This window comes from Canis lupus, chromosome 38 (genome assembly GCF_011100685.1).
Source record: "Canis lupus familiaris isolate Mischka breed German Shepherd chromosome 38, alternate assembly UU_Cfam_GSD_1.0, whole genome shotgun sequence".
Classification (NCBI taxonomy): Eukaryota; Metazoa; Chordata; class Mammalia; order Carnivora; family Canidae; genus Canis; species Canis lupus.
Window position 1 is genome coordinate 23887623 of NC_049259.1, and position 15927 is coordinate 23903549.

Genomic DNA, 15927 nt, shown 5'->3' on the forward strand with positions numbered 1-15927 from the left:
TTCTCCTCCTCCCCTTGAGCTGGTATGTGCCCTCTCCTGCATTCACAGGGAGCTCTGCTGGGCACATGGAGGGTGCAAACCTGTCAGCAGTGACGGAATTTGTCTTCACTGGCTTCCCCCAGCTCCAGGATGGTGGCCTCCTGTACTTCTTCCCCTTACTCTTCATCTACACCTTTGTTGTCGTTGGGAATCTATTGATCTTCTTTGCGGTCAGGATGGATGTCCGCCTCCACAACCCCATGTACAACTTCATCAGCACCTTCTCCTTCCTGGAGGTCTGGTACACCACAGCCACCATCCCCAAGATGCTCTCCAACCTGGTCAGTGAGAAGAAAACCATCTCCATGACCGGCTGCCTCCTGCAGATGTACTTCTTCCATTCCCTTGGGAATTCAGAGGCGATCTTGCTGATCACTATGGCCATTGACAGGTACGTGGCCATCTGCAACCCTCTCCGCTACCAGATGATCATGACCCCCCGGCTGTGTGCTCAGCTGTCTGCAGGCTCCTGCATCTTTGGCTTCCTCATCCTACTTCCTGAGATTGTAACGATTTCCACACTGCCCTTCTGTGGGCCCAACCAAATCCATCAGATCTTCTGTGACTTGGTGCCAGTGCTGAGGCTGGCCTGTACAAACGCGTCCGTGATTCTGGTTGAAGATGTGATCCACGCTGTGGCCATCATCATCACCATCCTAATCATTGCCCTATCCTACATCAGAATCGTCTCTGTGATCCTGAGGATCCCCTCTGCTGAGGGTCGGCAGAAGGCCTTTTCTACCTGTGGGGGCCATCTCACTGTCTTCCTGATTTTCTTTGGCAGTGTGTCCCTCATGTACTTGCGTTTCAATGCCACCTACCCCCCAGCTTTGGACACAGCCATTGCACTGATGTTTACTGTCCTTGCTCCATTCTTCCACCCCATCATTTATAGTCTGAGAAACAAGGACATGAAGAATGCAATTAGAAAACTCGTCCAGGGGATCCCTGGGTGGCTCAGTGGTTTGGCGCCTGCCTTTGGCCCAAGGCGCGATCCTGGAGTCCCGGGATCGAGTCCCACGTCAGGCTCCCGGTGCATGGAGCCTGCTTCTCCCTCTGCCTGTATCTGTCTGTCTGTCTCTCTCTCTGTCTATCATAAATAAATAAATAAATCTTAAAAAAAAAATAGAAAACTCGTCCATCTTCGGAAAGCATCGAGCATGTCTGGAAGTTCATTCTGAGCAGCAGCTCCACTTCCACTGTTTTAATGTTTCTCTAACAGATTAAAAAATGAAACTATATCTAGTTCTTTGTCACACTGAACTTTCTGTCTGTTCTCCTGATTACTTTCCCTTATAGCTACGAAAACGCATCTGTCCTAGCTATAACACCTGATGTTTATATGGTCAAGAGTTTTATTATGGGGTTGAAAGCCTTGCTTGCTTTCTTGTGAAAAGTTGTAACTAAAGACAAACTTCAGAAGCCAGCTGCATGCTTCAGGTATTACACCTCAGGAAAGTTTTCTATTTCATTGCAGATCATGAGTGATCTGATTAGGTTTGTTGGGAAGCAGATGGCTTGTTTAAAAAAGGGAAAATAATAGTTAAGGAAGAAAACTATATTTTTAGTTGTGTAATTAGCTCTTCATTAGAATAATAGGCATCTACATTTAGTAAGACTAAATTATTGCCAGACTTGTTCATAAGAAAAGTCCTTTGAAAAAAAAAAAAAAAAGAAAAGTCCTTTGCGGGACATTATTTACACGAAAACACTTCAGTGCACACAGATACACACAGATAAGGATCTTCATCATTGCTTGCCTCCCAGGGCTAAGCATCTTTATTTCCTTTAGCAGAAAAGTCTTTCATCCATCAAATGGCAGTTTTAAATAACAAACAATTCATTTGACTTCTTAACCAAAAGTTCTAAAAATTTTCCTCTTTTTGCTATATCCAATACTATTGCCTTAAGTTTCCATCATTTATGCACGCCCATTATAATTATCTTTATAAAACACAAGTACAAATTTTGGTATGAAAATAGGAATTTTATCCTACATGTTTAAATTGTCTTCCTCAATAGTCCAACAAAACAACCAAAACCAAGTTCGTATTAATTTCTCTAAACCCAAAAGACACACAGAACACAAAACCATCCTCCCAGCATACATCACACTCATTCTTCTGGAAAACAACAACAACAACAACAACAACAAAAAGAAACAAACAAAAAAAACCAAACAAACAAAAAACCCATAAAAAACAAACAAACAAAAAAACACAAATCCAACAGCTATGTAAGTCGTGAGAAAGAAAGAAAGGTGATTTCAATAGACAAAATGTAAATACTCTCTTAAAGTCATAATACACACGAAGCAAAATTTGAGGGAGTTCAATACAGGCAAGGGAAGGACCTATTTAGGAAATATTTTGAAGTAATCTTTTTGATAAAACTGTTGGATTTAACCTGGATTTCCAACCAAAACCTGGATTTTGTTAAATGCATTTTGGGGCCTGTAAATACATGTTCCTTAACAGATCCCTAGAATGTTTCTGTTCATCAAATGATGGGTTTACCTATTCATCCCTGTCTTTTGGTGGATGGGATGTTAAGTAAAGCTGGAACATCTTTGCTTCAAAAGTCTGAGTTTAGGATTCCACAAGCAACAGAGAAAATTCATTTCTACACGGCACCCTAAGCTGTACGCAGTGACTTTGAACATGAGTCATAATCATCAAAAGTAAAGAAAACAAACAAAGGTCGATAAGGAAACAAAAAATTATCCAGCAAGACCTCTACATAGACTAAGGCTTGTGCTTCATGGTTTCATGGTAGTCTCTCCAGAAAATTTGTATTCCTGCTCCATGGCAACCAGCATTCACATCATTAGGTCAGCATTCCTAAGTCTGCAGCAGGTGTTGGGGAGACCAATGTACCACGGGAGCTGGAGAATCTACAGAAAGACCGTGGAGGATGCGTAACGTATTCAAGTTATGCTCCCACATACGGACACTCACTGTTGTCAATTGAGTATTATATAACTTCCCATACCGAAGGAAAACAAACCAAAAGATTTAGAAATGATTCTGTTAATCTAAAAGGTTATTGATAAAAAAAATAAAAAATAATAAATAATAAAAAATAAAAGGGTATTGATTTCTCCAAGTGTCACTTAGTGTTTATATAGCTCAATGATTTACACTTTTCCTGTGGTGCATTTAAAACAAGAGTGGGGAGGAAGAGTGTTCTAAAAGCAACAAACTTATTGGAATTAGGGAATAAAGAGACTGTGCAAATATGTCCTTCTGTAATGCTGCCACTGGTGCCCATCTGCCAATGAGATGCTTACTTGAATTACACTAGGGCAACTCTAGGATTCAGTGATGGCAGGTCTGCTAGGTTAAAAAGAGGGCATTATTGTCATTCAGCCCTTTCAATCTCTAGGCTTCCTAACACCTGAATGAGGGCAAAAACAGACCAATTAAGTATTTCTTTTTCTTAAAGCAAATTAAGTCATTCTCCTTTCTTGTCAATTTATGCATCTCCTCATAGAAATAATTTTATTTCTAGAAACAGTGAGCAGATGAACCACAGATTATATATGAAAAGTAAACTTACCAAATGTTACTGATACTAAAAACAGATTAGTTTCCATGGGGGGAAAATAGATAAATTAAATGAATTTGCATATTCAAAGGAGCATATAATATATTGCTTAGCGATGAAATCCTGTAGTAGTACTACACTGGGGAGAGAAACACGAAGGAAAAAGATCTTCCTTGATTATTTCTTTTTCCCTGATTATTTTCAATGGTTAAAAATAAATGTGACTTACACAATGGTAGTTAATATAAATTTGTTTTTATATAGTATTTTAAGTCGTCAAATTCCATAACTAGATAGGGATGAGGAGAGAGGTCCTTTTTCCTAACACCGCACACCCTTGAGTCATGCTCACTGACCACATTCATATGAAGGACACAACCCCAATGTTATGCTACTGTATCAAGAAACTTCTAAGATATTTTCTTTCTTTTTTTTTTTTTTAAAGATTTTATTTATTTATTTATGAGAGACATGGAGAAAGAGGCAGAGACACAGGCAGAGGGAGAAGCAGGCTCCATGCAGGGAGCCTGATGTGGGACTCAATCCTGGGACTCCAGCATCACACCCTGAGCCAAAGGCAGACGGTCAACCACTGAGCCACCCAGGTGTCCCTCTAAGATATTTTCTATAAGAATGATGAATAGAAAAAAAAGTTAATCTATATGTTGTTTTATTTTATAATGTTTGCAACACCCAGTAAACAAAATGGTATACAAGAACTATGCACCAATCTTTCATATGTTTTGTGGAGAAAAATAGGAAATTTAAAGAGTTCATCAAAATCAATAGGAATAATTTGAAGGAGAGCCCCATGTACGTTGTTGGAAGGAAAAAGTGGGCATTCTTTCATCGTCTTCTTTAGAACTGGCTCATTTTCCCAAATGACATGGTTTCACAAAAATTGTTCTACTTTTTCTTCACTCACTTATTCACAATACTTACCATGCCAATAAATCACCCTCAACACTACCCTATGTGATCTGTGTTTTTGTAAGGATGAGGTCTGCCCAAACTGTTCTTTGTATGGAGCCCTCCCAATTCCATACCAAGATGGAGACTGACCGGTTAAATCATAATGATGACAAGAAAAAGGCGGTAGCAATGGTCACCAGGATCTGTGAATCTTCCATGAAGCACTGAATCCCCTTTGACCTGGAGATCTAATGAGAAGATAGTGCAGAGGTGCTCTGATAATTGACCCCATGAGAGAAAAGATTGATTTCTACTTATTTACCAGGGGATACATCCTCAGTGGAGCTCATTTCCCCTCTAGTGTCCTCTGTAGGATGGCTATAACAAGTCCTAAGAGAGGGTGAAAGGACATTTGGAAATGCAGAGACCCAGGGAGAAGGAAGAGCCCTCCTGTATCTGTCAGAGGTAAGCCTAGCGTCACTGAGGTCTGGGGGAGAAAGCATCCAATTCCTCCCATATTTGGGATGAAACACACCCTAAAGACTCAGTGAAGATTTGAGAAGGCTTGAATTTGGGCCCTGCACTAGGGCTTCTGAGAAAGTTCCATCATTGGAGCTATGGGCTCTGCATATTTTCAATCAGAAATTATAACCAGTTATTTAGACTGTGTGATGCTCTAAGATACGAATGTTTATGCTTTCCTTCCCACCTGCCTTGCTTCTGGATTTTTCTGGCTTTAATGATGGTTTCAAGTCTTATCCAAACCTATTCATTATAAAAGAAGCTACTCTCAAGTACTTAATACATCTTAGGGGGCACGAAAGACAAAAAGCTGATCCTGCCCTGATAGACGTTCACAATACAGTGAATTGAAACAGATACAAGAATTGCAATGAAACATGGTAAGGTTTATGGCAGGGGCCCCGTGAAGGACACATGAGTAGAACCCAGATGTGTGTGTGTGCATGTGTGTGCACACGTGTATCAATGTCGGGAAGGAGGTGAGAGCACAGCAGCAATCGTGAGGCTTCTGATAGGAGGCAGTGGCTGAGCCGAAACCTGAAGGAATCCCAAGAGTTTCCCAGTGAAGAAAAGTGAGTCTGAAGGCCTTCCAAGAAGAGGGTTGCCATTCACAAAGCCAACGATCCCAGGGAGGTGGCAGCAAACCATGAAAACCACCATAGTGCGGGAGAGAGTGGCAGGTGGCGGGGGGTGGGGGGCGGATATGTGGGTCTGAAGTCTGGGAAACACACCTGTGCTGGAGACAGAGGTTTGACAACTATGTGTTCATCAACGGAGTGTAGAGGAACATGATCTTAGGGTCCATAGCAGGACCTTGCAGTATATAGCCATGTACTGAATGAGCAGAGAAGATTGGTCCATAATACATAAAATTAGGAAACAATGATATAACACACAGCTGAGAGGAGGCTACTGTCTAGGAACAGGAACAGTTCCTAGAACAGCTGTCTAGGAACAGCTGGAGTGGGGTTTCATGAGAGCCAAGGGAGAAAATCTTCAAAGAGCAGTAATCAGGAGTTTCTGGCACAAAAGTATGGACATAATATAATAACTGAAACTCTCCATTGTTTTACAGTTATCATGTCCCTGACACACAGGACAGAATGGCTTCTGTAAGCGCCAGTAAAGAGGGGATTCACACAGCAAATGGTTGAGGAGTGAACAAGATCTGAACAAAATGGTGCTAATATTAAGAAAGCTGATCTAGGAAGGAAATGATAACAGACATTAAGCATCAATGCCAGGGACTTTGAGACATTAATTTATTTAATACTCACAACTCTGGTTGCACTAATATGTTTTCAGCTACCGAAGGAGATGCTGAGCCTCGGAGACATTGTGTAACTGGCCCATTATCATCCAAATAATATGTGGCAGGATGAGAATTCAGGCTCATATGTTTGATTGGAACCCCTGCTATTCGTTAATCATTATGCTATGCTGTGTCCTAAATAAAAAGATCACAGATACAGGCAAGTCACTGGTTATTTTGAACCTGGGAAATGTTGGAACACAAAGCACCAGGCACCGAAATAATATTTAGGGTTATACTGTATTGATTCCCTTCTCTGTTAATTGGGCATAACCTCTCCTGCATTCACAGGGAGCTCTGCTGGGCACATGGAGGGTGCAAATCTGTCAGCAGTGATGGAATTTGTCTTCACTGGCTTCCCCCAGCTCCAGGATGGTGGCCTCCTGTACTTCTTCCCCTTACTCTTCATCTACGCCTTTGTTGTCGTTGGGAATCTATTGATCTTCTTTGCGGTCAGGATGGATGCCCGCCTCCACAACCCTATGTACAACTTCATCAGCACCTTCTCCTTCCTGGAGGTCTGGTACACCACAGCCACCATCCCCAAGATGCTCTCCAACCTGATCAGTGAGAAGAAGACCATCTCCATGACCGGCTGCCTCCTGCAGATGTACTTCTTCCATTCCCTTGGGAACACTGAAGGAGCCCTGCTGACTGTCATGGCCATTGACAGGTACGTGGCCATCTGCAACCCACTCCGCTACCTGACCATCATGACCCCTCGGCTGTGTGCTCAGCTCTCTGCAGGCTCTTGTATCTTTGGTCTCCTCATCCTTCTACCTGAGATTGTGTGGATTTCTACTCTGCCCTTCTGTGGCCCCAACCAAATCCATCAGATCTTCTGTGACTTCACACCGTTATTACGTTTAGCCTGTACTGATGCCTCTGTGATCCTGGTGCAAGATGTGATTCATGCTCTGGCCATTCTGATAACAGGTCTGATCATTTCCCTTTCCTACATCAGAATTGTCACCGTGATCCTGGGCATCCCTTCTGCAGAGGGCCGTAAAAAGGCCTTCTCCACCTGTGCCGCCCACATTGCTGTCTTCCTGCTATTTTTCGGCAGCGTGGCCCTCATGTATCTTAGATTCTCTGCCACGTATACACCATTCTGGGATGCTGCCATTGCTCTGACCTTCTCTGTCCTCTCCCCCTTTTTCAATCCCATTATATACAGCCTGAGAAATAAGGATATGAAAGATGCTATTAAGAAACTCCTTTGCCCTCAAAAGGTGTTTAATGTACCTGGTAGGTGACTTACACACGCGTCCTCTACACAAATGGAGCTTTCATGAAATATCAGCCCCACAGACAGTAGAACTTAAAATAATTACTCAATTAGTCCAAATTTCTTCTCCACGAGCTGGTAGGTAGACTGATGAAGTTCTCTGAGAACTCACAGAGATGACAAACATACCAATTCCACTCCTTACTTTTTAGGATCAGTGGACTGTTTTCTTTCTTGTATCTCCCATCTTATTTGATGCTTAAGATTTTATGTATTTGTTTATTTATATTTTTAGAGAGAGAGAAGGGGAGAGAGAGGGGGAGAGAAGCAGGCTCCCTGCTCAGTGCGTAGCTCCATGCAGGACTCAATCTCACAACCCCGAGATCATGATCCCAGCTAAAACCAAGAGTAGGATGCTTAAATGACTAAGCCACTCAAGACACCCCATTTTGTTTGATTTTAATTGATTTTAATTTACTCTTTTACTTTAAAATGATTAATTTTATCAATATTAATCATACAGGTATTGCCTTTTAATGCCATCTCTTTACAAAGCTCCCAGTGACCTGATGGAGCCCATGTAGCTCACTCCCCATGACATTAAGATGACTTGTCCAAGTTCTTTTAGGCAGTTACTGGACATTAAGCATAAGTGAGAGTTCCCGGCACCCAGATTGTAGACTTGATGCCCTACCTTTGTTTCCTTTCTTGTCAGGCTTGCTGGTATTCTGAGATCTGTGTACGTGTGTGCTCTGCATGTGATGCTGTCACGAACGGGAGCATCATGGACTGCATTTGGTATTATGTTAACTACAATAAAGAGCAGTTGAGAAAATCAGATCCCTACCTGTGGGAACTTACCATCTTATGTAGGATCAGTGCAAGAGTGTTAAGATTTATTATAATAAATGCATTTATCTACCTTTATAGTCAATGAAATTTATTGATGATTTAATTCATCTCTCTTAAGAAATCGTCTATCTTCCCTACCATATCAGAGCTAAAATATATAATTTATGTAGTGGTTTTAATATAATACCTATGTGACTTGGTAATAAATATTTTAGAACTCAAAATTATATGCTGAAATTTATCCATGTTACTACAAAGTACTTATATCAATCAGCTTAAATATGACAAAATATTTTACTGATTGGATGTACAAGTTATTTCTCTATTTTGACCCTCTATATTGCTTCCTGACTATCATCATTCTTATAAATATGGCAACTGTAATTTTTTCACATAAAGTTCTTTTCATTTTCAAGAACTTCTTTTTCAAGATAAATTTCAAGAAGCTGACTTATTAAAGTAAAATGTGCAGATATATTTATAGCTGTTGGTAAAGATACTGTTTTTATAAAGTTTGCACTGGTAATGCATTAATGTGGCACTTTCAATACAACTCTAATAGCAGTTGATATAGATTAAATAAGAAATCTGCTTATTCTGTGGAGCTGTCAATTCTATCACTGACAAGTTGAAATTGGACCATAATAGAGTGATAAATTTCCATGGTAAATTGAGTTGGTCCTGGTTCTTCACACCCCTGTAACAGAATTATAACTCCACAAATTTGCAATGAGTGGATTCATGGCGGGTACCGTATACTTTCCTGCCCCACAACACTGGATCAGCCTTTTTCTTTATTTGATGATTGGGATGCCAATGGAGATCAAATCTGTGCCTTTATAGTTGGATTTGTCCTCAGTAGCTGCTTCTCTTGCAACATTGGACACATGAGGCCATGTCACTGAGAGTCTCCGGTTCAGAGAATGAGAGACATGTGGAGCAGACCTGAACCCAACCTGCCCGAAGCCTGGTGTCTAGAGTCCAGAACCAGAACCGAGAGCCAGGAGTCCAGCCTAACTCATCTTGTTGCAGCAGATGAACAGACTTATGAGTATGAGACTAAATGATTATTGTTTTAATGTCTGCCTTGTGGGCATTTTGTCATTGCACCAGCCTGGGATGGCATAAATTTAGTAACTGGTGCTTATTATTTGAATCTTAAGATCTTGTTTTAGGTTGTAAGTATTTTAGAATTGTATTCTTAATTTTTTTTTTAATTCTATCATTTTCAGAAAGATTACTTGCATCAAAGGTGTGGTTACTTAACCATGCTACCTGATTGTGTGTGTGTGTGAATGTGTCTGTGTGTGTAAAAAAGAAATTTTACACATTAAGGAAATTTTTGATTATTTAGAAACATTATTTAGGTGTTGAAGGGGAGGTGAAGAGATATGGAGAGCCATTCTTTGGAAGTTACATTCTCTTTTCTATACCATTGTCTTCATCATTTTTGTGGCTTATAGTCACCTAGCACTTGATCAGTGCTTGAAAATAAAGTTAGAACATTAAAAATATTTTAAGGTAGAATAAAAGTTCAATAAAAAAGCTCTTCAAGCCATGTGAAAATAAGAAATATGCACAACATATTGAGGCATTGTAGAAATTCTCCTTTTTTATTCTTATTACTTGCTGTATGTACATAAGCAAAATGTTTTGTGTTAGTACAAACATAATACAAAATTCATATGAACTCTCTACGATGCTTTCTAACTAGAAACTGCTATATTAGGTAATCTGGTGTGTCTTTGTCTGAAGCCATAATATCATTCCTTATTGCATAATTATTTAGTTTGTTTTCAGTGAGAAAAATCCTTATACTTAAAGAAAAAGACTTCTTTAAAAAACCAAGAAAATAGAAAAAGAACTTAAAGAAAATCAGCAACTGGGATCCCTGGGTAGTGCAGCGGTTTGGCGCCTGCCTTTGGCCTGGGGCGCGATCCTGGAGACATGGGATTGAATCCCACATCGGGCTCCCTGCATGGAGCCTGCTCCTCCCTCTGCCTGTGTCTCTGCCTCTCTGTCTCTCTCTGTGTGACTATCATGAATAAATAAATAAAATCTTAAAAAAAAAAAGAAAATCAGCAACTGATCTAGACAAGTAATTTAAAAGATGATAAATGCAAAAGGCTCCTGAGTACATGAAGTGATGCTTAAATTCTTTGTTAAGGGTCAGAGTTGGAGGGGATGCAGAGACAAAAAAACACACATACCCAGCTGTGAATGTAAACTGGTGTAGATATTTTGCAGAAAAATCTGGTAGAACTTAAATTCAAGTGTATTTTGTCCTAGTAATCCTGTCCCTAGGAATATGTCCTAAAGAAATTAATATATGTGAAGATGTTGTTTGGGTGTTGGGAAGTTGGTAGCAATCGGGGACCTAGTATGGGAAAAGAAATACTTAAAATATGATGAGTGAATACTTCAGAGGGTCATATAGGTGTTAGGTACTATAAACTTAATGAACACAAAGAAACATAAATAACTAAAAAAATAATGCTGACTGAAGAAAACAGCAATGCAATGAAATCAATTCAATACAATTGATATAAACAAAAAGTACATGTACATAAAATGCAAATGTATGTCTTTCAAGAAAACATACATACAAAAGATATCTTAAAGCTAAACAAAACAAAATAGCTGTATAGGAAAAAATAGAGGAAGAATGAAAACAAAGGAAATTAAAAATAAATTTCAATATAAATTCAGATATAATCCCTTTTCTTTTACAAAAGCAGATCACAGCCATTAGTGTTACATTTTCTGAGTTAATAACACATTTATGTCTCTCCAAGTCACAGCACAGAGATCTATTATTTCCACATAAAATAACTGCAGCATGTTTTGTATTATAGTTATAGTTGTCCCATCTGTTACTTATTTAATGTCTATTTGCTGCAAATTTGAGTTTATTTTAATCACTTTTAATCATAGAAAAGGCCACAGTGAAAAACTACATACAAGTTTGCACATTGCAATATTATTGTAAGATTGATTCCCGAAATATAGCTGCAATATTTGATGGTATTCATGGTTTAAAAATGAAATAGATAATTCCAAATCACCATTCTAAATATTGTAAAAATCTATACAGCCAGCAATATTGAGGGTTTATATTTCAACACATTACTCCATGCAGTGTATATCACTCATTGTATTCTTTGTCAGTCTAAGCAGACAAAACAAAACAAAATGCAGACTTACATTTATTTGAGAATCACTGGAATAATTTGTTTAATAATTTATTAATATTTAATAACCAGAGCAGCTCTTTTTAACTCTTAAATATTATGTGTCACCAATTTTTCTATTGAGCCCTGTGTTTTATAAAATTTCAACCACTAAATAAGTAACTACATATTTCAGTGTTGTTGTAATGTTTCAAAATATTAAAAAATGAGATATACTTTCATATTATAATTTCATATAATTTATGAAAATAGTGAGTTTTTTTTTCAATAAATCTCAAATGACTGCAACTATATAAGTTTCTTAGACATGACTTCATATACTATTTGAAGGTAATCATTACCTGAGTTTGGAACTGGTGAAACAGAATTAAATGTCATTGTTGGTTTTCAAGTGTAAAAGTGTTTCTATGTAATAAACAATGTCTTTCATGGAGTCTTATAAATAAATACAATGCTTAAAATTGTGTAGGATTTTAAATTTCAATTTAATTTTCAGAGTAATATTTTAAGGTGAGAAAGGATATGGCAGATACTGTTGACTCAGTTGTTTAATGCAAGACTCATTGCTAAACCTATTATTCTTTGCTGACCTCTGTTAAGGGGTTCTCACCATCAAGATGTTGGCAATAATTTGCTAGGATTTCTGGGAGAGCTTTTGTTGATAGACTCTCAGTCACAAAATTTTCTGCCCTGAGCATGCAAATGATGCTTGATATTTAGAGATCTATTTTGCAACCATAAGGAAAAGTCCAAGAGAATGACTTGTCAATTTGGGATCAGATAAGCAAAGAACATTCCTGATACAAGTATAAATTGTAGTTTAATTATAAAGTAAGAATCAGTAAGCAGTCATCTTTTGAAGTGCAGTGTTAGCATCAAGTTGAACTTGTCAATGTGAACATGGAATTTTTAGGAAAATATATTTTTAACTGCTAAAATATTCCACGTGAAATATTCCAAAAGAAAATATAATTTCCTAAAATTCAGATTTGGGTTTACAATAGTTGTTTTCAATAACAAAACTAGAACTTTTTTTCTTTTATCTATTTATTCATGAGAGACACACACACACACACACAGAGGCAGAGACACAGGCAGAGGGAGAAGCAGGCTCCCTGCAAAGGAGTCCAACGTGAGACTTGATCCCGGATCCCAGGATCATGCAAGGCAGACGCTCAACCACTGAGCCACCCAGGCATCTCAAAACTAGAACTTTTTAAAGAAGAGCTTATCCCATGACCCGAGGAAGGAGAAGTTCAAAGAGAGAATGGAATATCTTATGGCTTAAAAGCAGGGCTGCTGTTTCCTAAGTTTGGCCTGGATATAAGTAATCAGGAGTTTAGATCTCACTTTTCACTGTTCCACAAATGCCCTGCTGTATCAACTTCTTTCAAATCTGAGTCTTGGATTTTCAGCATTTTGATTCAATTAACAGCCAATCTAACCAGAATTACTACAGAAAAAGGAAGTTTTTAAAAATACATTTATTCCAATGCATCAGTCTCCCAGACTCTCTCATTTGTCCCCAGAACTGGGATTCTCCTAATTGCCAAGCTGAATTGTTTTTCCTAATTGGAGCCATCCTGGGAACAATTGTTTTCTTATCTTAATTAGTTTATGTAAAATCCTCAAGAGAGTCTATCTTCCCATTCTAGTTATGATCAGGAAAAGATACACATATACACACAAATGGGAGGGTAGGGAGAAACGCTAGGGAGCATCAGGTCTATATATATCACTGACTGGTGAAGGAAATACAGTTTAGATGGAAGACTCAGGGTAGGGACATAGCAGGAGAGCAAGGGAGGTTGATGGCCACATCAGGGCAGGGAAATATAGAATCTTCATCTATGTTTGTCCGACTTTGGAAGCCAACAGCAGCAAGGTCAGTGAATTAACTAATTTGGGGGAATTGAAGATATCTAGAGAAAGAATAATCCACCTGCATAAGAATAGATAACCCTAGTGTGCATGCAGACACTGTGAATAACTGTTGAGAAGATTTTGAGCAAGGAGGAATTAGCATGAAAAATATTATAGGGCAAGTTAGTATCAAGGACTAAATTTTAAATATTAAAATTCCCCAGGAAATGGGGTCAAGGCTCAAGTGGTTGATTTAAAACCACAAATGAACATTGTGATTGATTTCTGAAATGTTTCAAGAGTCAATGTTTCTGGAATCAAGTGAGATTTACAGTCAGCTGTTCAGCACAAACACCATTAACATTTGCACTGGATTTACAATCACTAGTTTTAGATAGAGGAGAGTTCAGTGGGGGAAAGTCTAATGGTTTTCCTTTCAGGTTTAGATCTTCCTTATCCCTTTTTTGGCTTGACCATATCTTTTCAGGAGATTAGAGAATTAGGTCTGGGTCTGCTCAGAGGCACCTTCTTGAACTAGTAGCTTGGTTCAATCTGTACAACCCTGCCCTGAGGGCCACAGTTAGAAGATGTGGTGATGATGACCACTGGGGACATCAAAACTTATGGAAAAGATAGATATGCATATGAAAAATCAAAGCACCTAAGGAAAAATATTTTAAAAGGCATAGATAGATATGATCATCGATAGGCATATATATATATATATATATGTGTGTGTGTGTGTGTGTGTCAACTATATATATATTTATATATTGTCATTCATATATATATATGAATATATATATATATATATATAGAAAAGGCAGTTTATGATCTCCTATTTCAGTGATTAGGAAAGTGTCTTCCTAGAGGACTTGATACCTTTTTAAAGCTGAGCCATCTTGGAAGAAGAGAATGGTGAGAATGTGAAACTCAATTGGAGGATGGAAGGAGGTCACACTAGCAAACTGATGTTCTAGCCAGACAAACTTTGAGGGGATGGAAGCTTGTATGAGATGTAAGACCTCTGGAAACCTGTTACAAAGCTCTAAGCATTATGAGTAGGCATCAAATTTGGGTGACGGCAATGGAAATAAAAGATATTGATGGTGGAACAAGAAAAAAATTAAGCAGAGATTGATGATTAATTGGGTTTGAGAAATGAGGGCACAGTGGATATAAAATGAGTGATGCTGGTATCTAGATAAATAAAAATAAGAAATTCAGCAAGGGACAATGGGGGCACACTCGCTGGAAGTCTGAGATCTATGTTTGGGCAGAGTTGCTTTCTTCTGAGGCCTTTCTCTATGTTTTGTATGAGACCGCCTTCTCCCTGAGTCTTTCTATGGTCCTCCCACTGAAACTGAGTCAGTCTACAGTTTCTCTTCTCAGATGATCACTGGTCATATCAGATTGGGGCCTATGCTACTGTCCTCATTTGATTTAATTATATCCTTGAAGACTCTCTCTCCAAGTAGAGTCACATTCTGAGGTACCAGGGGTTAGAACTTCAACATGTGAACTTCGGGAGGACATATTTCAGCCTGTAACAGGTGGAGTCTGCATGTTTGGGTCAAGGTGAGGCCTCTAAGTGGGAAGGTTCTGAAGAAAATGTGAGGGTCCAGAGAGAGATCCAAAATAAGGAATCCTGGAGTCACATCAGTTAATGAGAGTAGGAAGCCAATATAAGTTGATCAACAGTTTTGAGTAAATAAGATCTCTGTGTAAAAAAAAAAAAAAACGGAGTTAGAAATAAAAGAACAAAGATAGAAATTGGGGGGTATGTGGAAGGCAAAATAGGTACTGAGACAAATCAGGATAGTGTGGCGTCAAAAGGCAAAAAAGAAAAGATTTTCAAGAATCAGGTCAATCACCTGATTGACCTTTGGAGGTCAGTGGCAATGAGGAGAGATGGAAGCCATTGAGTGTTTAATCAGAAAGCCACTAATACACTTTAAGAAAAGAGATATGGAGCATTGAGAGCAGATCATTGATTTAAAGGGATTCAGGAGGGAATGAAGACAGTAAATATATATCCACTTATTAGGGGGAAATGATGTTGGTACGAAGGAGAGGAACTGTCTGTGTAGAGACAGTAATTCCCTCTCAAGATAAGATTTGCGCACATCTGATAGCAGAAGAGAGAATCAAAAAATAAATAAAAATAAAAAATAAAATAAAGAAGAGAGAATCAGTGAAGAAAATAAAACAAATGATTCTGAAAAGGGAATAAATTAATAAGACCATACCTGCGATGTGTTGTTTACATCGTGTTCCACAGAGCCTGCAGCTTCTCTCTCCATTCCAGTGCCCCCTGCAATCCCACTAGAGCACCTATCTGCATTTTTGGCTTCACATAGTTACTTTCCATTAGTTATGGCATTTGACCAAAGCCTTCTGGTATAAAACACATTTGAGATCCATTTCCTAGAAAAGGGAGAAGGGAAGGAAATGAAGAAGGT

At 38.6% G+C, this 15927-nt stretch overlaps 2 protein-coding genes across 2 annotated transcripts; both read left to right on the top strand.

Annotated features, from left to right (window-relative positions):
* The first annotated feature begins 20 nt into the window (after positions 1-20).
* On the top strand, positions 21-4725 carry LOC607515 (olfactory receptor 6K3). Its single transcript, XM_038585939.1, has 2 exons — positions 21-991; positions 4581-4725. Exons 1-2 carry the CDS (start codon positions 66-68, stop codon positions 4723-4725), a joined length of 1071 nt encoding a protein of 356 aa, XP_038441867.1. The 5' UTR covers positions 21-65.
* A 1914-nt stretch (positions 4726-6639) lies between these two features.
* OR6K8 (olfactory receptor family 6 subfamily K member 8) lies at positions 6640-7587 on the top strand. Its single transcript, NM_001388894.1, is given in 1 exon segment — positions 6640-7587. A coding segment is annotated over 1 exon segment (948 nt).
* The last annotated feature ends 8340 nt before the right edge of the window (positions 7588-15927 follow it).

Excerpts from the sequence above, each read along its gene's own strand:
- LOC607515 (XM_038585939.1), top strand. The coding sequence starts at position 66 with ATGGAGGGTGCAAACCTGTCAGCAGTGACGGAATTTGTCTTCACTGGC. Across the intron at positions 992-4,580 it reads CTCGTCCAGGGGATCCCTGG|GATGAGGTCTGCCCAAACTG; the intron begins GTGGCTCAGTGG and ends TGTTTTTGTAAG.